This window comes from Microtus oregoni, unplaced genomic scaffold (genome assembly GCF_018167655.1).
Source record: "Microtus oregoni isolate MIOR12 unplaced genomic scaffold, Mior012 000000F_ref0000247, whole genome shotgun sequence".
NCBI lineage: Eukaryota > Metazoa > Chordata > Mammalia > Rodentia > Cricetidae > Microtus > Microtus oregoni.
In genome coordinates this window covers 61520750-61548700 of record NW_024543059.1, presented here as the reverse complement: position 1 = coordinate 61548700, position 27951 = coordinate 61520750, and the positions used below count along the sequence as shown (strand labels likewise).

Sequence of the window (27951 nt, the reverse complement as noted above, 5' to 3'; positions counted from 1 at the left end):
GACAGGGAGGCGAGGCTCGTCACGGAGGAGCTGGGGCTTCGTAGGTAGCCGACAAAATGTCGTGAATGAGGAGCACGGGTGTGGGGAGCTTAAGTAAATGCCTGATTTGAATCTCTGAGAGAACCAGACTGCTTTCCAGTAATCGATCACTTTTCCGCTCCAATGGCCGCCTGATTAATATTCGCCTCTGAGGGATCATAGGCTTGTAGCGCTGCCTTTCCCTGCATGTTTCGCTTCAGGCATTGCAGTGGACGTCCCCGGTCCAGGGGTCCTCGAACTCCTGAAGATTGACGGGGGTCTGCAGGGATGGCGGCCGGGCAGGGTGGGTGGCTGCGGCCCGCTCTCGGGCTGCGCTTGCTGCTGGCGACTGCGTTTCAAGCGGTGAGTGTGGGTCGTCCCCGTGGCTGCCTCAGGGCCGGTAGGAGGGCTCGGATGGGGAACATCAACCCCGCGATCACGCAGGGGACCGCCCTTGGAACGGGCTTCCGTAGTGCCGCTTCCATCCGGGAGAAGACGTGGCAGGCGGAATTCCAGCCGGAGCTCTAGAGGCGGTGGTCTGCTCGCCTCAGGCACATAAAAATCGATTTTTTTTTTTTCAAGAGAGCAGTGGGTACATAAAGTCAGTAGTGCTTAGAAAGGAGGGAAGTTTCTTTTAACGGGACAGAAATGAATGAACCTACCATTACTTACAAAGACTCCCAAACCTTAAAGGAACATCTTCGTGGCTTTCTTCATTAACAGAAATGCATGGATTGTGAATCTCTCAAAGGAGAAAGCCTAATTCTGACTTATTTAGCTACTTATGAAACAACTATTGGTAAACTCCTTTATCGAAGTTTGGAGTCCATATTTACATGTCTTCCACTTAGGGTATTTGATTTGTCCAAGATTTGGAAAGTTAAGATTATGCCGTAGGTCTGTAAATACTTAGACTTTTTCATACAAAGAAAGTAATTTGCAAACTTTGTGTCTTCTTTTGTTACTTTGTCCAAAGTATAGATTCTTGCCTTCTCACATTGCAATACAGTGTTGTTATTCAAGCACTTGGTGCCTAAGAAATTGTCGGGCATTGATGGCGCGCTCCATTAATCCCAGCACTCGGGAGGCAGAGGCAGGCGGATCTCTGTGAGTTCGAGACCAAGCCTGGTCTGCAGAGTGAAGTGAGTTCCAGGACAGGCTCCAAAGCTACAGAGAAACCCTGTCTCGAAAAGAAAAAAAAAAACTACTTAGGCCCTAAGTCTTAGGGAAACAACCGTGGAAACTCATCCTGAGATGAGTGGGTTATTTGTTTTCCCTCCCATCGTAGGCCATTTGGTTTTGTTAGCACTACCACAAGTTATAAAGGAATAATGTTTCCAACTACCTTCTAAATTTCAATAGACAATGGCTTTGTAAGAACTCCTCACCCCCAAAATCAAAAACCCGAAATCAATGTTTTAAATAATGTAACCATTTTTTAGGTTGGTGGAGCAGTTCCGTCATGTATGCACTGATTTGAGCTAGTCAGTTAATTTAATGAAAACTTCTAAAACTACCATAACTCATAATCAGTGCCATTAGCTGCGACCACATAGTTCCTCTGCTTCTAACTTCTCATCTCTCACTAGACTAGACTACCTTCTTTCTCACAACAAGCTCAGGGCAACACTCCAAAAGAGTAAAAGCTTACAGTTCCTCTTAAGACCTCGCCATGGAAATCACATAACCCTCCTGGGAGACAAAGGCTAAAGATAAAAAGCAAGATGTCCCACTGTCTAAGCTCCATCAGGTTCTACTTACTAAAGGAAGTCTCGAGAGAAAGCCACAGGTAAATAGACTCCCCTGCCATATGAGAGAAGTGACAGAATTGCATTGCAGATGAATGTTCAGACGAGGAGCAGGATAGGAAGAGTTTGTGTCTCGTTGTGTGCCATAGTGACCACCTACCTAATCTAACTCAAAACTCAGATGTCATTTCTGACTCCTTTCCTTTATGCACCTCACATGCTAGCAATTACCAAGCCTTACTAATTTTTACTTCCTACATATGCCTGAAAACCAGTTTGATGCTTGTTAATCTTTCAGTCACACCAAGACCTTTCTCCTAAGAAGTAACAGAATTGCCTTTTACTATATTGAGAATCTAAGTAAAATTTGCCTACCAGCTTTCTAATTACCCAAGCCAAAAATGTGTTCCGTTGAATTCTTTGTAGTTTCACTCTTTGGATCAAATTTGTCATTAAGACCTTAAAATTTTCCAAGCCAGTCACTTAGTTTTGTCGCCACAGGTAATTCAGGCCAGTATATCCACGTACCTGGAATTACCGCAAGAGCTTCATTAACTAGTTTCCTAATCTAATGTCTTTCTAATTCCACCCAGTACATCTAGAGCAGTGGTTCTCAGCCTCCCTAATGCTGCAACCCTTTAATACAGTTCCTCCTGTTGTGGGAGCCCCCTACCATAATTTTTTTTTTTTTTGCTACTTCATAACTATAATTTCGTCACTTTTACAAACTGCAGTGTAAATGTTTTTCACAGGGGTCATTCCGCCTTCAAAGGGTCGTTGAGGACCCTGATCTAGAATAACATTTCTGAAATCTAAATCTATTGTACTTCAAACTCCTACTTATTTTTCTTTCTTTTTTTTTTTTTTGGTTTTTCGAGACAGGGTTTCTCTGTGGCTTTGGAGCCTGTACTGGAACTAGCTCTGTAGACCAGGCTGGTCTCGAACTCACAGAGATCCGCCTGCCTCTGCCTCCCGAGTGCTGGGATTAAAGGCGTGCGCCACCATCGCCCAGCCACTCCTACTTATTTTTAAGAGAGTTTGCCTTAAGTGTTCCTTAGCAAGTCGGTCGGTAGTCTGTCTACCAGCTTTTTCCCCCGTATTTGCTTCTTCCACTCGGAGACAAAAGGTGTGAAGAACTGGTAATAGCTCGCTCCAGCAAATGTCATGTAGTTTGGTCTCCTACAGAAGCGCTTTCCTCTATGCCCAGAAAAGTATGATTGTCTTCTACTTACCATCTAACCCTTCTTCTATCATGTGAGTTAAAAGTGTGATTTAAGAATCGAACTCAGGTCCTTAGACTGGCAGCAAGCACCTTTGCCCTCTGAGCCAGTTTTTGCCACCTGTCAGTTTGCAGTTAAGAAATTACTTCCTCCAGGACATCAATCTCTGGGCTCAAACTTGGCTAGGAACCGTTTTGTGTATCAGTGGCGATCACTACTTCATCTCTTAGGTACCTTTCAGTCTTCTATTGTAATGAAATTGTCATTTTCCCACTGAGCTGACTGGCTCACACCTTAAGGAAAGGCCAGTTCCTAGTTATCATTTGTCTACTGACAGACAGAGAAGGACGCAATACCTTAAAATCTAAGTAACATAGTTGATGAGTGAACTAGGGAATCTAGATGCTAAGGTCTGATAGTGCCGACAGATGACCCCTTGTGAATTATCGACCGCCTGTTCTAGTTAGCTTTCTGTAGCTCTGTTATTGCAGTCCCACCTGGGTGTGTCATTGACAACAGATGGTGCAGGTAGAAGTGTTACAGAAAATCCTCCTTTGTTCACACTCAGCTTGCCTGGTAATTACATGATTCTTGATACTAACTATATACTAGACTGAAATCTTTTAATGACAGGTATCAACTCTATTCTTTTCTGTGGTGGATGAGAATACACTGTTTTACAATAATAATCTTTAAATTAGACAACTGTATCATTCCACTTAGGTATTCTCCAAGCCATTTTTTATAATCAAAATCAATCAATTTCTCTATAAATTGATAGATAGGTATAGATAGAAAGGCAGATAGATATGCATATCTATATATGTAGCTATTTATTCCCCCCACCCTGTGATACTATGCTATTTAGTTTAAAAAGAACTTTAGGTAAATAGGTCTTCAAATTTTAACTTTTAATAATTGAGCTGCAAGGCAGGGGTGGTGCACACCTTTAATCCCAGCACTGGAGGGTTGGGGGAGGTGGATCTCTGAGTTCAAAGCCAGCCTGGTCTACAAGAGCTAGTTCCAGAACAATCACCAAAGCTACACCAAGAAACCTTGTCTCGAAAATCCAAATAATAATAATTGTGATTGATTTGCTCTGAATCTTTATTTTCTTCTGTTGTTCTCTGTGAAGTGACTAACTAGAATGTAGTGCTTAACTTCATCTACTTTACAGACTTAGAAAGTCAGAGCCAGGCATGCTGGTACCTCCTGAGTCTGAGCTCCTACTTGTAATCACAGCATTCAGGGGCTGAAATGAGAGGGTCAAACGTTTGAGACTAGCCGGGGCTACATATAGCAAGTTATGATCTAACCTAGGTTACATAGCAGGACTGTCTCAAAGGAAGAACCAAAAGGCAAAACTTGAGTCAAAAGTAATTTCTCCCTCTTGCATACTCTCATACTAGCTTATACCCCTTGTTTTGTCATACTAGCTATGCCCCGTGTTAGTCATACAGGCTTATACCCCATGGTACGTCATACTGGCTTATAGCACATTACACTTACCCTATGTTCTTAACAGATCATAGCTGTGCAAGTGTCTGTCCCTCTATTTCTCCTGCCAGAGTACTTGCCAAGAGAATACAGGGACCATGTTCCTTTAGTTTTAAGTGTATCCAGTGTTTGTTCACTTCCAGCCTCAGAAGTGCAAATGGCCTCCCAGTTTCTCCCTGCTTCTTCCCATTGATATTAGCATGGCTGTGGCTTCTGCAGAGTGGTGATGAACCATAATCAGTCCCCAAAGTTAGAGAAAAAACTTACTGCCCAGAATCCTGGTTAAGACCATAGACATGTCACCCTTGCTAAACTAGAATGCCATGGCTCCCTGTCGTCGTGACACTCTCTTTGTGTAGTGACTAAAATCCTTGGCAATGAAAGGGGTGTATAGGATTATTGGAAACACAGAAAAAAGTTAGACTAATTCTTTGCAAGAGGGGAGAAGACCAAGTACAGTGGGCACTTGTCACAGTGAGAATCACAGCTATAGAACTTCTTGAAGGAGGAAAGTAGTAAACTTGAATTTCTTGGCACCTTGAAGTAGGGACTTAGCTCATACTTTAACTTACCCTAGAGAAGTTTGAGAATTGTTTTAGCCGGGCGGTGGTGGCGCAAGCCTTTAATCCCAGCACTCGGGAGGCAGAGGCAGGCGGATCTCTGTGAGTTCGAGGCCAGCCTGATCTACAGAGCTAGTTCCAGGACAGGAGCCAAAAAGCTACGAAGAAACCCTGTCTCGAAAATTCACAAAAAGAGAGAGAGAGAGAATTGTTTTAGTGTCTGCATCTCCAGGTAGCTGTCATTTTAAGTCAGTGGCAGTGCATACTTAACCCAGCTGGGCTAACAGCAAATAATCATGTGTAAAGATTAGAACAGTACACTTTAGTGTGACCTGAAGGAGCTCTTTACTAAAGGTCCTCGGTGCTGGTATGTGCTCCTTTGTTTAGATCGTATACATCTTCATGTCCACCATCTTTAGTGAAAAATAGAAGAGAATGAGCTATGCGTAGCTGATTCCAAAATACTGTCATCACCAATCTGGCCAAAGATTAGCATCTCCTTCAGTGGATGGCATAATTATAGTTGTCAGTATTTTTATTGTTATTGATCTGTCTAGCAATGATGCATCCTGAATTCCATGCAGTAAGCTAGGCCAGGGGTTGTTTAATTTATAAAGAAGCGTGTTTTGGTGCACAGTCTGGAGACTGCACAGTACAGGGCTAGACAGCCACATCAGATGAGCAAACCGACTACTAGTGGAGAAAGAAAAAGCTGCAGATAGCAACCTCCCCACAAGAACTGCATGAATCAACTCATGGACCCTCCATACCTCTAACTAAACCCCACCTCCCTACACTGTGTGAGGAATTGGGCATCTACCATATGGATTTTGGTGAGGACATACACTTAGACTCTATTGTTGATTGCATGTGCTTGCAGAGGCCAGAGATGAATCAACAGGTGTTGTCTAGTGCTCGCCCTCTTTTTGAGACAGTCTTTTACTGGACCAAGAGCTCAGTGTTTGGCTAGGCAAGCTCCATCCATCCCTCTGTACCTGAAGTCATGTTCTTACATTTATGTGGCATGCACTTTACCAACCAAGCCATCTCTCCATTCCCAGCATTAAAATCTTTTCTCTTGTGTAGTCTTAGGTTTTCTTATTATCCTGTTAACTTCCTAAGTACAGCTAATAGTAAATGGGATGCCACTATAAAGCACTTAGCAGGCTATCTGGTGGTTTATAAGGACTTCCAATAATGGTGGTGCCTCTGGCCTACATTATGTTAAGATCCATTCTCTAACCCACCTGTTTGTCACGTGTGTGTGTGTGTGTGTGTTTGTGTGTAATTAATGCACTTGTGTACATGTGGAAGCCAAAAGTTGGTGTCTGTTGGCCTCATATCATTTCTTCACCGCATGTTTTGAAAAGGTTTTCTCACTGAATCTAGAGCTCCCCCTCATCACCCTAGACCCGGTGAGGCCCGGGGAGCCAGCTGGCTTTTCTCTCCGTTCAGTGCTGGAGTTCCCATGGACATTGCAGCCCCTGGCTTTATAGGTGAATGCTGAGGATCCAAACTCATGCTTGTTCAGCAAACACTTTACCCTCTAAGCCATCCATCTCCTGAGCCCCAGTTCCTGTAAGTTCTTAAGCAGTTTGCAGTTTTCAAAGTGAATTTGCTTTTATTACATGTTTCAATTACTGACTGCAAGACAAATTTGCATAAATGCAGTGGTGTAAAATAGTTTCTTTTGCTTTCAGATTCAGTGGGCTATCAGTTTCCAGACTGGCACAGCAGGGGCTCGTCTGCTCCGAGGTCCCTGAAAGGCTGGAGTCTGAAATCTGAAGGCTCTTCACTTGAACGTTTAGTAGTTGATGATGTCAGCTGGGGGCCTTGGATGATCTCTGCATGGTTCTGGCCATGCTGTGCCTCTAGTTTAGGCTTTTTTTTGCAGCATGGTAACTTAAGTTCTGAAATTAATGCTTGGGGGTGCAGAGTGCATGCAGACAGACACTGCACGCGCGCACACACACACACACACACACACACACACACGTTCTATGCCAGTCACATTGTAAGAACATATTCTATGCGCACTCACACACACACACACGTTCTTTGTTGGAGGACTGCCAGTCACGTTGTAAGAACATGTGGGGGGACATGTGCATATTGACACAGCTGTCTCCAAACCATCATGCTTCTGTCCCTGATTTCAGATTTCCCTGTACAGTAGGTCTTACAGATCACTTTACTGGTGGGAAGTTGCAAGAAGTGTCTAAACTAGAGAATTGACCACAGAAAACTCACTAGTGACCTCATAGGTTCCTCCCACTGAGTTGGGATAGTTGATTGGTTTTGAAGATGATGTGCCTTCCCTATTTATAGAGGTAGGGGAAAATACTTATGAGATGTCTGCTTAGAAGACTGACCGATAAAGACCAATGGGATGGTCAGCATTGTGTGGGAATGTATTAGCAGTATTTTCACTGAGCAATGTCAGTGGGTTTTAATCTTGCTGATTAATTTAAAAGAAAGCCGACAGACTTCAGCTGGTGTGCCAATTTCAGCCAACCCTGACATTTATTGGAACACTCATGTCTGCATTGTCTGTGGTTGCTTTCGTGTGGCAATGGCAGACTTGAGTATTTATGAGAGGAACCATTTTTCTGCCAAAGCGTAATTGCTCTCTGGCCCTAAGAGGCTTGCAGACCCTTCCCTGTTGTAGAAGACCGACCAGATAATGTCAGACATTTCCCTATTGATATTGTGGGTTTACCGAATCATCTGTTTAGCAAACAAGAGCTCACATTGGCGCAAGAAATAGAATCAACTTAATGCCTGTCATCAGAATCACTCACACATGCAAGGCAGAATCCCCAGACTTACACATGCAGTATTGTTGAGTAGGTCTGTTTTATAGCTGGGCATACGTGGCTAACGGTAAGTTACAGATATCACAGAGGGGCTTCCTAGAAGACGGGCACGGATTAGGTTCTTGGAAATGAGCTTAACAAGGTAAAAATGGTAAAAATCGTTTTAGAACAGGAGAGTTCATAGCTGGAAAGTGGGAAAGAGAGAGGTGGAACTGACTACTAGTGAAAGCTGCAGAGACAGGAAAGGCCTTAGAAGCCAGGGGGGTGGAGAGATGGCTCAGCAGTTAGAGCATGTGCTGCTCTCACAGAGGACCCCAGTTCAGTGCCCAGCGACCGTGTCTGACTTGGAGCAACCACCAGTAACTCCAGCTCTGGGGGAATCCGAAGCCTCTTGCCTCCACAGGCATCTACATTCATGTGCACATACCCACACAAATAATTAAGAATAATTAAAATGTTTTTAAAATTAAAAAATTGAAATGTCTTAAAAAATTGTAAGATTTGAGAGTTCCTCAGAGAACAGAACTGTGAAACAATTTTTTAGCTGTGAGATGGTGACGAACCTAGAGGGCTTTGGCCTAGCAAACGTGTTGACCAGGGAAGTGGTACCATTTTTAAGATGTCAAGTGCATTTGGAGGGCTGTACTTACAGAAACAAAGATAGACTCCATCATAGGAAATTTTGAATTTGCAGCATCTGATGAAAATCAAGTGAGCAGTTGACTTTGGAAGCCTGAACTCGGGAAAAGGGAGCATTCGATAAAATGGTATTTAAAGTCCTGGATAAAATTGCAGCCTCCCAAAAAGCAGGGAACAGCACCTAAGTGCATAGGCCGGGCTGTGAACCCATCCACTCAGTAGGATGGTAAGTTTAAAGCCTGTCTGGGCTACGGACTGAGTTCAAGACCAGCCTGGACAACTTCATGAAGACCTGTCTCGAAATGTAGAGAGGGGACTGGAGAGATGGCTCAGCGACTGGCTTGGCTACTTTTTGCCGCTGTGATAAAACACTGTAACAGAAGGAAGGTATTTTGAGTTATGGTTGCAGGGGCCCGTAATGACAGGGACAGCTTGGCACTTGGAAATAGGGTTATGATCTCTGGAAGCCTATGATGTACTTCCTCCATCAAGGCTGTACAACCTTACCCCAAACAGTGGGCCACCAACTGGGCAAATTTCAAATGCCCAAGCCTTATAGAGGGATAGTTCTCATTCAAACACACCAGAGGCCAAGATCGCCTGCTACTCTTCCAGAGGACCCAAGTGATCCAAGTGCAGTTCTTGGCACCCACATCCGGCCCCTCACAACAATTTGTAGTTCTAGTCCCAGGGAATTATCTTCTAGCCATAATAGGCATATACACAAAGTCACAGATGCATACACAGAAAAATAAATCCTAAAGCAGTTCAGTCAAATACTGTATTTTTGTGATGCTCGGGTTTGAACTCAGGCCTTGAATTTCTAAAGCAATCTAGCATATTGTTGCTTGCTTCAACAGTGTAGAAATTAAAGCTTAGGAGGCTAGCTTCCCCAGGATCACATATCTAATAAATGGTGGAGCTGATTTCTCAAGCCAAAAGTATTTTTCCTTATGAAAAAAATTTCTTAGCCAGGCTGTGGTGGCACACACCTTTAATGCCAGCACTCGGGAGGCAGAGGCAGGCAGATCTCTGTGATTTCGAGACCAGCCTGGTCTACAAGAGCTAGTTCCAGGACAGGAACCAAAAAGCTCCGGAGAAACCCTGTCTCGAAAATAAAAAAAAAAATTCTTTTTAATAAGCTACTGGGTAATAATAATAAGAGATGTATAATAGGCACATCACTGAAGTTATAGTTTGTATTTTTTGTTAATCCACATTTTCACTGAAGTAGTGATATTAGGTCCAGTGTTATAGTACATGCCTGTAAGCCCAGCACTTAGATAGACAGGATCAGCGATAAGGTTTTCTTTCTTCAGCATATATCTAGTTCAAAGCCATTCTGGACTATATGAGATTGTCTCTAAGAAAACAAAGCAATAACAATAAACCAAATATATAAAGCTGTGGAATCCAAAGTACTTAAAAATTTGTCCCCGCATGAAACATAACAGCACCTGTCTCCGTTATGTTCAATATTAACAGCTCCATTTCTCTTTTTAGGAAGCTCCTAAACTTGGAACTGTGTTTTATTCTTTGTTTTCATTTTCAGGTGTCCGCTCTTGGGGCTGAGTTGTCATCAGAGGCATGCAGAGAGTTGGGTTTCTCCAGCAACCTGCTCTGCAGCTCTTGTGATCTTCTTGGACAGTTTAACCTGCTTCAGCTGGACCCCACGTGCAGAGGGTGCTGTCAGGAAGAAGCACAATTTGAAACCAAAAAGGTCCTTTTTTCTGTTGTATCTCTTCCTTTACATGCTTTAGTTGAGGTAGATAGGATACAGATTGTTTAATCTATTTAAACAGGAGTCTCTAGCTTTACAAGTTTTAGAAAACTCAGTCAACACTTGCCTGGTCTACTATATCAGTCAATGACCATAGCAAGACTGTCTCCGATCATGAGCTAGACTTCCCTATCTCTGGCCAAATTAAGGCAAGGGCCAATTAATTACACTTTGGTTTCTTTTTTAATAATAAGCCAGTTGTACAAAGAAATCTGAGATGGTGCAGAATGTTGGGGACAAACGTGATTAATAGAACTGGCGCTGTCTATACCGTTACTGGAAATTCCAGATACCCATAGTCTTACCTTTCCTATCTGAGAAGTCAGTCCAGGGTATGTAGCTGTGCCCCAGAAAATCTGTTGTTTTGAATCCACTGTTCATGTAAGTGCTCACAGTACTTTGTTTGCATGTGTGGGTGGGTTGGCAGTTTGAAGACAATCTCACTGTAGAACTGACCATGTAGCCCAAGATGGACTTGAACTCATTGGCCTCTGCCTCCTTGGGCCTGAGTAACAGAGTGCTCACCTGTGATGTACACAGCTCTGTCGTCAGTGCTCATCACCAACACAAAGCAGATTATATTAAAAGTGACTTAGTGCCGGGCGGTGGTGGTGCACACCTTTAATCCCAGCTCTCAGGAGGCAGAGGCAGGCAACTCTGAGTTCGAGGCCAGCCCCGTCTACAGAGTGAGTTCCAGGACAGTCAGGGCTGTTTCACAGAGAAACCCTGCCTCAAAAAAAAAAAAAAAGTGACTTAGTGAGATTTCAAAAAACAAATATCCTGTTTCTTTGTTGAGTTCCTTGTATTACTCTTTCACTTGTCCATGCTGTACCTTGTGAGGTGTTCCTACTAGTAAAACTTTCAAATAGTAATGCTTTCTTGTGACGAGATGAAGTTTACTTCTAACACTGTACATATTTATTTAGAGTTTAGAGGAAAAAATAAAGTGCATGTTGTTAAAAGACTACTCTTTTGTGCTAGCCAGCCTTAGCCCTGATCCCTCCATCTGATGACCTAAAGTTCTCAGTGTCCCAAGTGAACTTACAGAGTCCAACATGTTCTTTGCTTTCTTGGCTCAATTAAATCCACAGTATGTTCAATGTCCAGATTCCATACATGTAAGGTAGTCCCTATATATGTATAAAGCTAAGCACTGAGTTTTAAAAGCTTGATTTGAAAAGGTTTAAGACCAGATTTAACTGATTTGCTGTGACTCCCCTCTGCCTTATAGGGAGATAGTCACATGGGACAAATTGCTAAGGACTCTGTGAGTCCTCTCATCATCATCCCATGGCTGTGCCACTATCCAGCCTGAAAAGATATCCCAAACTTAGAAAGCTGGGATAAGAAGGGATGATTGTATTAACAGTGTTCATCTCACAAGCCCTTTCATCGTTACAAAATATGTCTGAAATATAAACTGCATAGAAGAGCTATTTCTGCCTATTGCTTTTTGTCAGTGTTCCTTCAAAATGCCCATTTTTAATATAGTTTTTGTGAAACCAAATTTGGATTTATTCCTCTGAATTTAGTTATATTACTGTTGAGTTTTTACTACATATTGAACTGTGCATTGTACCTAGACAGTTTTCAGCTGCTACAGCTTAGCAATAACAGGCAAAAGTAGTCTGCCAGGTACTATTAGCTAATTGTGGCTACATGTTTTATATAGCCAAGGACAAGTGAGTCTGTGTCATAATAACCTTTTGTACTTAGTTTAGTGCTTTCTCTTTGCTCCAGCCCCAAGTGCTAAGCTCCATTTCGCATCAGGCATTTTTGAGTTCCTTTCATACAAAATGAAGGAGTATTTTTTATAGGTGCAGTGGAAACAAACCAGAAAAAAGTACTGAGAAGTACAACTGGAGCCATGGCAGTGGCGTGTGGAGCGAGCCCCACAGACTTTCTGTCCCGACCAGTAGAAAGCAGTGAGTGCGCAGCTCAGCACAGGCTCACCGTGTGCAGTAAATACCCGTCCGTCTCACTCGACTCTCACTCACTCAGCTGCACTTAGCTTCTAAGTCACTGTTAAATTTGATATGCGCTTGATAAAAATTAAATTCTCATAAAATTAGCTCTGCTAGAAGGTTATTTTCAAAATGTTTTAGATCTTGTTTGTTTGTTTTTAGGTAGAATCTGACTATATGTTCTGCCTGGCATGCAAACACCTGTATTACTTTTCCATGTCCAGTGGCCAAATGCCTGACAGAAGCAGCTTCAGGAAGAAAGTGTTTATGTTGGCTCACTTTCTAGTCACAGTCATGGAAGGGAGTTGAGGCAGCGGGAGTACAAAAGAGCTGGTTACCTGCCCAGTCAGAACAAAGAGAACAGTGAAGCACAGTGCTCAGCTACCTTCTTCCTTTTATTTAGTCCAGGACTCACTCCAGAACCTGGAAGGATGTACATACTTACAGAATGGATCCTCTCCCCCGACATAGCCTAATCAAGACTATCCTCTATGGCATTCCCCAAAGCCTGTCTTCCTAGTCATTCTAGATCCTGCTAAGCTGATAGCAACAGTAACTGTCATGCTGTCATCATTAGCCAGTCCATAGAGATCAGGCTGGCCTTGATCTCATAGCCATCCTCCTTTTTCTTCCTATGGTAGGATGATGTGCACCACATCTGGCTATGTAGTCTGTCTTTGATAATACAGTTTCAAATGTTGGCTTTTCTAGTTCCATGTGTTGTAGATCTATCCAAAGTTGAGGCCAGTTGTTTTTAATAATGGTCAATTTTTTTTGTTTAAAAAATTACGGAAGCATATAATATCTTGAAGTCCTTTGAAATTTATTTTATTATTCGTTTATTTGTATTTTCTTTCTCATTGGTCTGCCCAATGCATTTTATCAATAAAGGACCTACTAATGTTCTCAGGTATTACTTAGAATGAGTATTTTGTTCAGGTGTTCTGTTACTGTTTTAAGTAGCTTTCAAAGCTCACAACTATGGTTTCAAACAGTAGTCAGGAGATTAACTTAACTGGAGAAAGCATACAAAGCATAATTTGTAGCTTAAAGAAAAATGTAAGCTACTAAAAGTTGAATTTCAGTGGAGTTTTATGCAATTAGTATTTACTTAGCACAAATGACTTCAGCTTCTCGTAAAGAGTCTTAAGGTGAAAGGGAAGGTATTGAAGATACGTTCTTTCCTACTGACTATAGCTCTTCCCATTGATGTTTTACTTGACCCTCCTTGGCCAGTAGTCTTAGCTACCTGCTAAGAAAGGAGTGAGGTTTTTAGTCATACACTCCAGGTGAGCGTTAGCTGGGATTGGGGGTGTCAGCTAGAAACCATATGGGGCTGGTTGTATGGATTGCCTTTCTCTTACTGCACCTTTGCATGTTAGTTCTGTTGCTTCATTGGTAACTGCCCTTGCGCTGGGAAAGCACAGTGATTAACTGTCCATTCCTGAGTTTGCCACCTCCAACTCCTTCCACTGGAAACATATTTCTTCTGTACTTATATCACTCGGCTATTTTAAATAGAGACTTACTAGCTCACGTATGACCAGAGGAGGCGAAAGCTGGCTGGTGAGGGTCAGTTGTTAGCCATCATGTGGCTGCTGGAAATCCAACCTTGGATCTCCTGGAAGAGCAGCAGCACTCTTAACCACTGAGTTATCTCTCCAGTCCTTACTCTAGGGTATTAACTGGAGTGGGAAATAACAAAAGAAGCTATTAGCTGCCACAGTGGCTGTATGGAAAGTGTATTGAAACCAAAAGATGGAGCTGTCTCAGGTAAAGAACAGAGGTAGAGCTGGATATGATGATGTACACCTGTAATTACAGTGCTCAGAGGACTGAGGCAGGAGGATTGCCTTGAGTTTGTACCAATTATAATTAAGACCTTTTTCAGAGACTGAAGAGAGCAGAATAAAATACTAATTAAGACGTCCTACTAGTAAGTTTTTGTTCCATTTTTTACAGTGAACCACTTTTTCTAGAACTGTCTTTTAGGACTTAATTCATCTCCTTCCTTGTCCACTCTCATCACCATCCCCAAGTCAGACTAGTGCCTCCTCCCTGTTCCTAGAATACTTGGCAGATAATTTAGCTGTGCTGTTGTTCCAATTATTTTGCCCTTTATTGTGCATAAATTGAGCTCTTTAAAGTCTTAGTTTTTATCATTTATTTCTAAGACCCTGACCTTTTGAACACTGACTCACAAGTCTTTGTGACAAGACTTGAATGAGTCCATTTTCACTGAAAACAAATTAGATCCGGTGGGTTTGGGGTTTATTTCCAGTTATTTTAAGAACATGGGCCTTAAATTCCAGCACTTGGGAGTCTGAGACTGGAAGACTGAGTTTGAGGCCAACCTAAACAGCACAGTCGTGGCCAACCATTAAGAATACTTAAAAATACAATAGAACCTTACCTTACGACTGCTTTTATATTTATGTGCTTCGTATATGTATGCTGCAGATAGCAAAAGCTTTGAAAGGAACAGAAACTTGCTTTCCTGGTGGCAGGTGCCCACTAGTAAACCTCGGTAGTACTAGCGGCAACTCCAAATCTTTCCTTTCTACATTTTATTTGTAAGGATGTATCAAAAATGGATGTGTTAATTGTTTGGTACAGTTTGCTGACCATCAGCCTTAATTAATAGTGCTTATTTGTTGAGAGGGTCTCACTCTGGCCCCTGCTGTCCTTAAGCTCGCAGTCCCCCTGCCTCAGCCTTCTGAGCACAGGGTCATCGACAGGCACTGCTACTCCAGTGCATACTCTGAGCATGAGATTAAGACCAATTACATTTTATCTTAATTTTGTTTTTGATTAGATTAATTAAAAATAATTTTTAAAAATGTTCTTGTATTTTCCTGAGGATAAACACAAATCAATTGTTCCTTTTTTATTCTGAACATCTGTCTTCTAAGGTTTATGCAGTTACGTCACTTTTGTCAGTAGTCACTCTTTCTACTCCTGTGACCGCTCCAGCTTCCTGCTCATGGTGCTCCTGTGGAGTGGCTTCTCCTTGATGTGGGCCCTCCTCTTTAGAACCCCTGGGGTCTCGTGGGCTTTTAAAACATGGCTTATTTGGTTGATTTCCTTCTTCTTTCTTTAAAATAGCTTTGGTTCCCCAGTATAGCACCTTTGCTCCTTTCCGTTCACACCTGCACTCCATCTGTTATCCTAAAGCCACACCTGTCAGCAAAGCCTTCTAAAACTAGAACGTGCTTAGCTAAATTACTCATATAAAACAGTACTCAGATTGTTTGAAGTTCATCTGCAGTTTGTTCCCTCTTGATTGACTCTAGCGGGAGTTTGGGAAAGCGGTTGAGAACCTGTTTTTGGCACCCAGGTTGCTGGGTCCAGCCCTCTGCTGCTCAGCTGGTGTCTTGAAGGATCTGATCTTGTTGCCTTCTCCCTTCTCTCTGTGGGCTCCTTCCTGCCCTGTGGTTGCTGTGAGATAAAAAGAATGAATATTTACACAGAGCTTAGAGTTGTGCTTGATCTGCAGAGGCCTGCCAGATACCTCTGCTGCTGGCAGTGATACACACTAGGAGCATGATCTACAGGGCACGTGTGTGGTGTTTAAGCAAACAAGGAAAAGTAGAAATTTGAATGACTCTGGAAATACCACAGCAATGATAACTGTTGGCAGAGTACAGGAAATAGATAGAACATGAATCGTTAGATTTGCTAGTGATAAAAATTTTCAGCATAGTGTTCTTATGTTCTCTTTCCAGCTCCTCTCTCAGTTGGTGCAGGAAGGACCATATTGTGATAACAAAACAGTGATGTGAAAACTTTTAGTGTTTGCAGCTACTTGGTGTGGTGTCAGGGTCTCTGTGATCACCATGGCCTCCAGAGTCACAGTCCTCATGAGGCAAGAAGACAGTTCAGCTCAGTATGACCAATAACCGATGCTGGCTCAAACTTCAGGGATCTGACCCCCTAGTAGTTTATTTTAGGCATATTTAAACACAGCACAATTCAGTGAAAACTTTCCTAGTGATAATTAACTCATTCCTGTGTGCACAATAAAGCACACATAAATCTCCTTGAGAAACAAAATAAGCTAAATGAAAATCAGACATGACTACATGCAAACTTTTGTAAAGTACATAGAACACCTTCCCTAAGATGTGTTCTATAGATTGACTGCATGTGACACCTTCCATAAAGATGGGTCCTAGAGATTAGCTGATAAACAAGCTTGAGCTAAGAATCTAGGAGGAATCTGATGTGGTCTCTGTTGTTCTCTTGCAACACTACAACTCCCAACATCCCTCTGGACTCCAGCGCACGCAAGCGCGGGACACATTTCCCAGAAGCCTTTGCATCCTCCGTTAAAAGCAAGGACAAGCCACAAGTTCGCCCCTTCCCTTCCCTTCTTTTCCCTTCCCTTTGTCCCTTCCTTTCACTTTTCCTAGTGTGTTTTCCCCTCCCATTAAAAGTGTACCACGTGGGACTGCCGCGTGTCTGTGTCTTTCCTCGTGTAACCCTCGTCTAACCCGCAGGAATTAAGAACAACAGTCTCCACCACACAGCACACCAGGATCACAAGGCTGTTCACTGTGTCCACCTTCTGGGTAGATAGCAGGTTATTCCTTTGAGGGAACAACCTTGTGTGTTTAACTGTCCAGGTTCCCTTAGTCCTTATCTGTGAGCACAAAGAGCTCGGTACCAGGTCCTACCATGTGGAACAGAATGTGTGTAAATGATATCAAACCAAATGCTTTCAGTTTTGCCAGTGATTGGATTTTAGTGAAGAATATAGTATAATTTGACCTTTTAAATCATTTTATCACTTAAGAGCTTGCATGAAAGATATGAGGGTTTGGGGTGGTACTACTAGAAAACTTCTTCACACCATTGCTGTGGGAGTAAGTCTTTAACAAAACAAACATAATGGAGGGCGGCCTGCCCAAAGTGCTGGGGTGTTTATTTAGGTGTCAGAGCATGATCCATCACAGCTTGACCACTGAGCCCAAAGTTCTAAACCACAATACTGTTCGATATCATCTTGAAAATGTTGACAGTAATTCCTTCTATACAAAGTTTCTGTAAAAAATTGAATGACTTAAACATGAAAAGCCTGAATGGCCTTCTTAGGGTCTCTCTCCCCCTGTTGGACCTTCAGTTCAGTATACAAGAACAACTAGTAGAATTCCATTACTACTATTTATTTAAAATTAACAAATCTTTATCTTTCTGTTTACCCACAGACTATAACTCCCATTAATTTGGTGATTTTGAAAAAGATACTACCTGTTCTTAACTTTAGATAAGGTCCAAACAAATGACATAATTTTTATTAATTTAAAAAAAAGGGGGAATCAAAATATTTTTTTATTCTTTCCTCAGCCACAGATTCCTCTCTCCCTTCCCCCATAATTATTTTAAATTTTAAAGAAATATAAACTATAGCCAATTTCAGCATGATTCAGAAGTCCACTTGAGCAGCATTGTCTAGGTGGCAAGCCAAAGACACAGTGCTGCTACTGTGTAAAACACAGAAGGCTGAAGAGGAAGCTGTGCTAACTGTGCATGGCATTGTAATCACTAAAGAAATTTCATGCTACTTAAAATAGCCTTGCTTTTCTAGCATCCAAAGTCTCTACAGAAACTGATTTCTTCAAAGGAAACAAAAGCAGAACATGATTCTTAGTGTAACATTAAAGCGTTCTTCTCAAAGGGGTTTTTACATATAAATAATGCTTGGCAGCAGTTGAGATCCAGTGTGACCATTGCTAACCGCCTCTTGTGTAGCAGAGTACTGATTATAATAACTTGTAATGATGGCCACTTGTATCTGTTAACTTGTTAGTATATGAAAGCACTCTTCCAAGAATTTTAAAAATTGTAGGCAGGGAATTTGAGTTCAAACCCAGCCTAATCTACATAGCAAATTCTAAGCCAACTAGGTCTCTGTACTGAGACCTCATCTCAAAATACTTGAAGCAAATTGATTTCTATAATATCCTCATAATCACTATCATACTAGTAATTTTTTACTTCATAGTTGAGACCTAGGTAACATCCTGTCTAAGGTCACAGAGCTAAATAGAGGATATGTTCGTGTGTGTGTTCAACAAGGTTTTGAAGTTTATTTTATAGCTATTTATTTGAACTGAAAATATGTGGTTTTACACTTGCCTTTAATATGGAAAGTTGATGCAGCCTTTAAGAGCTTAATAAATTAGCATCAGCTCTCTAAGCATACGTTCAAACATTCTATCATAATTGTAGCTTATACTATATAAGAAGAGTAAACCCTTAGAACAGTGCTCTCAACCTTCCTAACGCTGTGAACCTTTAATACAGCTCCTCATGGAGTGCTGACCCCAATCATACAAGTATTTTCATTGCAACTTCATAACTGTAATTTTACTAGTTATGAATCATAACGTAAATACCTGATATATAGGCTATGTGATATGCGACCTCTGAAAAAGGGTCAGTCAACCTGCAGAAGAGTTGTATAACCCACAGATTGAGAACTGCTGCTTTGGAGTAATTGAATCTGCCTTTCCCAAGCCCAGCTACTGTAGACTCTTAGGCTCCTAATTACCTTTGCATTTGTATGCTAAATGTTTCTCCTTGAAGTGGGCTCTGTGGGTGCCAAAATAAACCCCTAGAACAGTAAGGAATAGAAGATGTTGGACTTGCATAACTGGGCTGAAACATAATATCTGAATTTAAGGTGGTAACCACTAAAAAAGAAAACAGAAATAAAATACTACTAAAAATAAATACTAGAAGAAGAAGGAAGTTGGTAGGTCTCTCACATGCCAAGGGATCCCAGCTACTGAAGAGCCTCAACCCGGTGGTTGGTAACACAGTCCTTCTGTCGATACAGCCATGTGGAATTAGCCAGTGGGGAACCGGCAGCAAACTGTTTAAATGTGTCTTGTGGAGGATGAGATACAATTGGGTTTTGATTTCTTATCTTTTTAGACTGTGTTGTTTGTTTGTTTGTTTTAATATGTCAGGTACATTGGTTTCTTTTTGAAAACTGTTTTTAGTGTGAGGGTGCTGTGAACACAGCGCACCTGTTGGGTGTTGTATTGTTTTGGGTACAGGTAACCTTCCTGATATGCTGTCACTTTAGTTGGGAACAGGGTTTACTCTGGGGAAGGTGACAGCACACAGAAGTGGGGTTTTTTTCCCCACAGCTTTTGCTGCTGTACACTATAGCTTCAGGTTCGCTTTTCAAGGCAACTGAATATTTGAATTTTGAATCATCTCATAACTGATTTTCAATTCTTCAAGTTAATGGGAAATAGGTTGTATTTTTCAAATGTTAGGAGCCAAAAGTCATTTCTTTTTCTTATTGCATGTGATATGGAGAATGATTTACCATTTCTAAAATAGTTTAGCCTATTGCCAAGCTAACTGGTGTCGCTGAAAAACTGCTTAGATGTCCAGGCTCTCTCCTGAGCTCTAGCTCTAGCTCTGTAAGGCTGCTCTGGTTTATAAGTTTTCTGGTTTGCATTTTTCAGCTGTATGCCGGAGCTATCCTTGAAGTCTGTGGATGAAAATTGGGGAGGTTCCCTCAAGTCCAAGGTATGTAACAGTCATTAAAGTTATTGCTTACAAGAATAGTTTCACTAAATATTCCCAGGAATGTGGATTTTCAGAAGGACACTCTGTAGCAGTATGTGAATGTTCTCCATTCTTCCTTCCAGAGGTGGAGTTTTAATAGAAATAATGCCAACCAGGTCATTTACTATAAACAAACACCACGCGTGAAAGTTAGTTAGTTTAAAGTGGAGCCTTAACCAGGCAGTGGTGGCGCACACCTTCAATCACAGCACTCGGGAGGCAGAGGCAGGCGGATCTCTGTGAGTTCAAAGCCAACCTGGTCTACAAGAGCTAGTTCCAGGACAGACTCCAAAGCTACAGTGAAACCCTATCTTGAAAAATCAAAAGTAAATAAAGAAATAAAATAGAGAGCATGAGATGATTCTTTAGAAAGATAATCTATCTTGTCAGGTGTAAATTTTAGGGTAGCTTTTCTTTTTGCAGATAGAAATAGATTTCCTGTACACATCCGAGTATACCTTTTAGTGGAAGTTACAGAACATTGCATTAAGATAAAGTAAACCTATGCAGCATGACAAACCAGCAAGAAGAGAATTAATTACCACAGATTTTAGAGAGTCATTCTGTGTGTGTCATTGCAGGGAATTTTAGTGACAAATATGTTTCGAAGTAATTGTCAAAGTCTGTTCCTGCAGTTTACATCAAGCTGTGATGGAGCCTCGCAGCTCCAGGAAGCCTTCACTGACGGTTTTCTAGTTCAGCCTTGCGTGTTTACCATGAAAATCACTTCATAAGCAGTCAGGGCATGATGGAGCACACATTGAATCCCACCACTTGGGAAGCAGAGCCAGGTGGGTCTCTGAGTTCAAGGCCAGACTGATCTACAAAATGAGTTCCAGGACAGCCAGAGCTACACAGTAAGACCTGGTCTCAAAATCACCAAAAAAGAAAAAAGAAAATCAGGTTTATGAAACAAAAGCTTTTTGAGGCAGCTCCATTTTGGTTCTGGTTGGTACTTTAGGTAGGGTCTCATGGTAGTCCAATAGACTGCGTGCTTGTGTGAACGGCTCCGTGTGAGCCTATGGAGCTGGAGTCACAAACACGCCAGCACGGCTGGCTTTCTTTTCAAGTTGAAATACGTTACGGTCTTTTGTGTGCCTAATCTGTTTTGATTTTTGGCACAGACTCAAGTCCTCCATGTCTGCCTCAGACTCCTGAATCAGTGCCTGCAGCTGTCCCCCACCCTGTGTCTAACTCAGTCCTTCCTCACCTGCTCTCCCCCACTGCCCAGTACCATGCTTACAGTTGTGCACGCCCCATATTTCAATTCCTATAGTTTCTTAGTTACCTTTCATCACTTTACTTTGGAAATTTTATTATTAAACTGCTTTAAAGTACAAACTGAGCTCGCTGATCCCAGATAGGAAATGGTGGGCCCACTATTTCCCATATATTTTAAAAGATATTAGCTCTCTTCTTCCAGAATAAAAAAAAAATAGAAAAGACCATCTTGAAAGGGTGCTGTTGTCCCACCATTTTCATGGGCTTCACCTTCCGTTGGCATATTTAACAACTTTAGCACAAAATGTGACTGTAAGGTACAATAATTAAACCTGAGCATACAGCACATAACAATATTACAGATTCAAGTGACAACCATTTATAAAAACTCCCTGTCAGGATTTTGTCAGAACTTGCAAAACATCCTGAGACTTCCCTGCCTTGCTCCTGATGAAGTGCTGTATTTATATTGGTGGAGTAAGTACATGACTGGTTGAAGAACTAAGAGAGAGACTCCAACCATGAACTTGAAAAACTGTCCTTTTGTTCCTGACTGGTAGATCAAACTATTTTGTTGCCTTTTTTAGCATTTTTCTCCTGTCTGTGCTTTAGGTCTAGGACCTTCTACATGCTGTGCCAACATTCTGTTGCTGAGCTATGCCCCCAGCCCTCTGTGCTTGCATTTTAATGTACTTTTTCGGTTTACGTTCTCCATCAAAACATGTGGAACTGTTTTGTCTGTTAGAAAATGTCAGATTTAGTAATAAATTATTTTACATGAGACCAGGAAGAAGTCCTCTTGGAGGTCTTAAATTATTTATGTTAAGGAAAGGGCACTGTTTTATCTTCAGGTGATTTTTTAAATTTTCACTTCTTTTATTTTTGTTACTCATCTTTGTCACTCCAACACAGAGAAATCTTTTTCTGAACTCAGAGTCCTCGTTATCTATTGTTAATGTAACCGCGTTTGGGCTGGGGTGTGTTTTAGTGGTGGAGTGACTACCCAGAGCGCTCGTCTGAGATCAAGCAAGGTAGGGGAGAGGGAGAGGATGAGAATATTAACATGTATTTGCCTTGAAGCTGAAGATTGAATCTTAACCCAGCAACACGGTTTTGCTTTGCCTTAGTTTTCATTGCATGCAGCACTGGGCTGGATAACATTTTCATATAGGAATATAACATAACTTTGAGCATGTCTCCACCCCCAAACTCCTCCCCCCTCCCTTTTGTTCCCCTGGTTCTCCTAGACAGTTTCCCTTCTGCTTCCACGTCATGTGCATACACAATTGTATACTGTCTACAGAATCTGGGAACCATGATGAAAGAAGCTCAACAGTGTTGGTCTTCCTGAGGCCAACTCAGCTCACTCACTGGGACACTTTTTACGAGTACCTTAATCTTTATTTCTTGGAGGTCTAAGAAAGCCATGACCTTCATGGCATTAAAGAACCTGTGCTGTTGTGTAATCCATGCAATACAATGTATATATAAATTCTCAAAATTGTTAAGAGCTCTGTTTACTGCCTGGAGGCAGGACTTGCCTGTCACAATACTTGCATCTTTCCAAGTTGTGCTTCTGGATCTATGTTTAGCAGAAAAGAAACCCTACTGGGATTGATCATTAGTGATTCATCATGCCGTTCCTTTGAAGCCTGTTCACTCAGTCCCGCCCATTAGAAAGGCATTTGAATGAATGGACATTATTAAATGGGCTGACAGCTCTGCTTGGTGTGTAGGAAAGATTTTAAATAGTCTTTTTCCCATAGCGGTTTCTAGCGCGGTTGAAAAGGTGGCTGGAGGAGCTGGAAGTGTGCTGGGTGCTGGCCAGGCGCGCATGTAGTTTAAGATGCAGTGCTTATTGGCCGCATCTCATTTTTATTTTCAATCTGTTTGTGGTTTTTTGGGGGGTTTTTTTTGTAAGATCTCTTTTATATGTTAATTTACAGTTTTTATTCTTTTTTTCATTTTTACTCTTGAATTTTGTTAATGGCAGTGTTCTGCTGTCCTGGCATTCCTATTTTTATGTAAACATGTCTGTAAACATTTCCTTTAGGAACATGCATAAGAGAAGAGTTTTATATTTCATATTCATTACGTTCTTCGTATTTTAACTGTGATAATGTTCCAAGCCCCTCCTTTTTAGCTACCTAATCACAGTTCAGGGGGATTACTTGTTTAGTGTCAATTTAGTAAGGGTGGGGATTATGTAATACTTCATGTACCTTTGCCTTTGCTGCCTGGAACATAGTAAATATTCAGTGAATATCTTTGCAAATTTAAATTCTTACTCCGTCTGTAGTATAAGGTGATATAGGTCCCTGGATTTGTCTAATATTTGACAGTTTCCCATTGAATAATCCACATAAGCATATCCTTCAAGTGTGCCTGTCCCCACCACTACCAACACCCCTTGCTTCTCTTTGTAATTTTGTCACTTGAAGATTCTCACTGGTATTTCTGATCCAGCTTAACTCTTCTAGGATGGGGTCACGTATAGGGAAACTGATTTCTCCTGTGTTTCTTTTGAACTGCCCCAGCTGGTCACAGCTGAGCTGTGCTATCTTCTCTCAAGCCCACAAAACTGCTGTTGGAATCTGGGGTGCTGACGAATCTGAAACCGTGTCTTAAATGTTTAGATAGGGATGGCTTACGTTTAGTCAACATCCATTTAGATTTCCTTAGTTTTCACCTGGGCCATGTTTAATATTGGATTAATCTTCATAGCTAGTTTGGATTTAGACATGGTCTATTTGAATCTTTTTTTTTTCTTTTAAGCTTTTGTCAGAAGTGATAAGCCCAAACTGTTCAGAGGTCTACAGATCAAGGTAAGCAGCCACCATACAATCTTTGAACTTACTAGACATATATAAAGTCGAGTTTGTAATTTGCCGAAAAAGCTTAGTCAAATGTTTCAATAGTGTTTGACCCAGCTCTCCCACCCTGAGATTGGAAACACCTTCTGTTCTTTAAAAAGCCTTTTCATGGTGCGTTTTCATATTTCAGGTAAACTTGCTTTACAGTGACTATAATCCTGAGCTCCAGCACACTATGTGCCCTCACTGTAGTTAAGATCGTGTGGCTGTGTCCTGGGGTGACTGAGCCAATTGTGCCCGCAGCAGCAGTCAGCGCCATGACTGGTGACTCTGCTGAAGCCATTTCATGCTTAATAATTCTGCCATTTGTTTCGGGGTTTGGGTGGCGGGGGTTGGTGTTTTGGTTTCTTTTGGTCAAATACTTTTTATGTATCTGTTGCTGTGGTGTTTCCTGTCTTAGCAGTCAATAGTGAAGTAGTGCATTAATTTCTCAGACGTTAGACCAGCCTTGCTCATGCTGTGTCCAGCTCCTACCTCCTCTCACACCTTACTGGTTTGAGTTGCTCATAATTTTGTTGAGAAATTTCATAACTGAATTATAGTATGTATAACTTATTTGGTTTTTTTGGACCAAGAATAACTTGAAATAAAAATTTAAAATCTTAGAAATAGTATATGTAGTAGCCTAATCAGAAATGTTTAGGTATTGTTGTCAGTATTCACTCTTTAGTTAAAACACCCACCCGCTAGTGATTGGGAATAACTTAATGCTTAGCGTGAGCAAGGATCTAATGCCACAAAAAATAAAAAGATGGTATCAGAACTTACCTCCATGGCTACAGTTAAACCTTTACAAAGTGAAGCATTAGGCCCTAGAGAGGTAGCCGACAGTTAACCCTTTGCTCTCACACAGGACCCAGTTAGAACACCTGCATGGCCTCTCACACCCATCTGTAGCTCCCAGTTCCAGAGGATTCCGTGTCCTCTTCTGGCCTCAGAAAATGTTGCATACACACCCACGCAAAAAGAAATAAATCTTTAGAAACAGACACATAGTGGCCGGAAAGAGCGACCTTCCTTATCAAACAGATGCATGGTGCTGGAAGGAGCGACCTTACTTATTGCTGCTACATTTTCAGTTGTTATTTTACATAATTTGGAAGCAGATTTGATCTTAACAAATGTGTTCAATTTATTGTCATAGATTGTTCTGCTTTGTCTGTCACTACCATTAAGTGTTAAGTTCACTAGATTAGAAAGAGCCATGTATGTAATAAGTGCTTGCCACATTCAATAATAGGCCTTAAAGTTCCACCTAAATTATCTCTATACCAGCAGATGCTTTTCTGTTTGGAAGTAACATGTAGTTTTCTTAATTCTTACAATTTTGAAATCACATTCAAGTCTTTGCTGAAAAAGACTACCTGTTGATTGTGATGTCTCATGTAAAAGCTGTTAAAATTATTAGCACAGTTAATTCAGCCATTTTGATCTTGGTTGAGAGCAAAAAGCCTGTTTCTAAGTAGAAAATGATGCTGTCTCTGATCCTTGTAGTACGTTCGCGGTTCAGACCCTGTCCTAAAGCTTTTGGACGACAATGGGAACATTGCTGAAGAACTAAGCATCCTCAAGTGGAACACGGACAGTGTGGAAGAGTTTCTCAGCGAGAAGTTGGAGCGCATATAAACCTTGCTTGGTTGTTCTTTTCTTACTCATCAAATGAGCTATCACAGCACCTAGAAAATAATTTAGTTTTGCATGCTTACATTGATCAGTCTTTTTATGTACGCCATTAATCTTCTAATTAGAAGTTGAAGTAGCAACACAGCCCATGATATGTTTGGAGCTGGCAAGCTTAACAAAACCCTTTCTTAGAAATTTCTATTCTTCTGTATTAGTTGATATCACTAATGAAATGCTTTGTAAGAGGCTTCTGGTTAATTATGCAGATACGAGCTTGTACTAATTGGTCCAGTTTTCTAACAACAGAATCTTAAATAAGGGAGTTAATAAAGGAGATGCCTCCTCTGCTGTCCCTTCTGAAGGTGGCTGACAGAGAACTACAAAGCACGTGAGATGTGCTGAGCCTCAGCAGCGCGGCTGCTCCGCAGAGCACTCAGATCTTTTGTACTGCCCGGCTTTCCTTTTAGTAGAAGTGTTTGTGCCATATAAAATTTTTGTAGCCTAACTGTTGTGGAAGAGATTGAAGATCTACAGTAAGAATGTTATACTCATAAAGGTTTGCATTAATGAGGATTACACAGAAAACCTTTGTTAAGGATTTGTGTAGATCTGATAATTGGCAAATTTTTATGTTTTTAAATATTCTTACAAAAGAATTCCATTTAAGAATGTTCACTTATATGACCAAAATATAAATAAAAACTTTCAAAAATGTTTGAATTTGAAATTACTGTGGTTTATCCTTTTGTTTCTCAATGCATTCCTACTTTTCATATAAGCTCTTTTTTTTTTTAACTAATGACAAACTCAGTTTTTAATATCATGGTAAATAAACATAACGAGTGCCAGGTTTGCCACATTAGCCTATAAATTTGTGCGATACCAGAGAAGGAAATACTTCCAAAAATGATGGTAGAGGTGAATATATAAAAAGAGCATAGCATCAAACCTTGCATCAAAAGCAGGGACAACTTGAGCAGCAAATCAAATAGGGATAATAGTGGATTATGGCCCAACATACAAAATAAAATTCCGTAAATCAGCACTGACACAAAGAGCTAAGTGAAGGAAAGGCACAGCTAGCTGCCCCTTCGAGAAAAAAAAAATTAGAAATACAGGCATGAAACTCCTTTTAAAATGTATCAATAAAACAACTGTAACGTACAATATGTTCTACAACTATACACCAAAATCACTGAGAAGTCTAGAATGAAACAATATACAGTTCATATAAGCTCCTTTTTAAGCCAAAATACAAAAAATGGCTGTACTCTTTGGAACTTAATAGCTTGTAATTGCAAGCAATCTGTAACATCTAAAAGAAGCCTTTTTAAAGTCAGTAAGACAGTGAATACAAGCTTGTATGACGTGGCTCATCAAAATAGTATAAAAAATCCTGGCAAAGGGCACCATGCTTCTGATCAATTGCAGTTTGACAGTCCAGGTCTTGGTGAATGTGCCCCTGATCCTTAGCGGTTATTGCTATTTTAGAACAAGAGGGAGATTAAGCCGGTTGTGGACAGAGAAGTTGCCACCACAAACAGAAGAATAGAGGTATTGAAGATGGAACTTCAAAAAAGAACTTCTGGCATTGACGTAGAAAATAAATTGGACTGGTTTCCGGGCAGGAAGAGCCAGTTAAATGCGTCTCTGCTTTGGGGAGGGGGAGAGTGAGATGATTAAAAAGAGGCCTGAAAACAGTGTTGTCTTCTAATGTCTAGAGATCAGAGAAGCCGAGCCTAAATGTAGCCTGCTCCATCCTTCATTTTAATTGGGAGTTTCAAGTTGATCAGCCAATGCAAAGTGGGTTTTGCCAATTGTAATCAAAGAACAGCTTTTGAAAGGAACAAAGCTGCTGATTACCAAGAAAGGGTATATGTTGTGATCTAAAAAGCGCCATTTCATACCCAGTTCCTGGTGCTTGATTGAGCTTATTGAAATTCATAAACATAGTTGTGACTTTTCTCTGCCTTCAAAATTTTGTTACTAATAACTTTAACTGTTTCAAGTTATCTCTAAATTTGGCAGAGGTTTTTAATAAGGGCTTGTGAGCAAGAACTGCCTTATGCTGTTGAGAGGATTGAAGCTTGAAAGCGATTCTAAAATCAAAAGTAGATACTTTAAAAAGGAACACTGTACCGTATATGTACATAGGCTGTCAGAGGTCTTGCTTGAGGCTCCCAGACACATAATTGCCCATTTCTCCCAGAACACAGGTTCTGTATTCACTGATACTACAGAATATAGGAACTGCCATGAGGGACAAGATCAACTGTGTCTTCAGACACTTTTCCTGAAATGGGATTCACATCATGTAGATGCATTAGGAACTTCATTCTCCACTAAATGGTCTTCAGGGTGTGTTTAATTTAATTTAATTTGCCTGGGGTCTGACTGGCCTTTTC

General features: G+C 41.1%; 1 protein-coding gene across 2 annotated transcripts; it reads left to right on the top strand.

Moving 5' to 3' along the window:
• The first annotated feature begins 55 nt into the window (after positions 1-55).
• Positions 56-26262, top strand: Selenof (selenoprotein F). 2 transcript variants are annotated; one of them, XM_041650336.1, is made up of 5 exons: positions 73-381; positions 10051-10218; positions 19727-19790; positions 23826-23875; positions 25418-26262. In XM_041650336.1, exons 1-5 carry the CDS (start codon positions 307-309, stop codon positions 25547-25549), a joined length of 489 nt encoding a protein of 162 aa, XP_041506270.1. In that variant the 5' UTR covers positions 73-306; the 3' UTR covers positions 25550-26262. The 2 variants fall into 2 exon arrangements, with proteins under 2 accessions (XP_041506278.1, XP_041506270.1); XM_041650344.1 differs by lacking the exon at positions 23826-23875 and having other exon boundaries at positions 56-381.
• The last annotated feature ends 1689 nt before the right edge of the window (positions 26263-27951 follow it).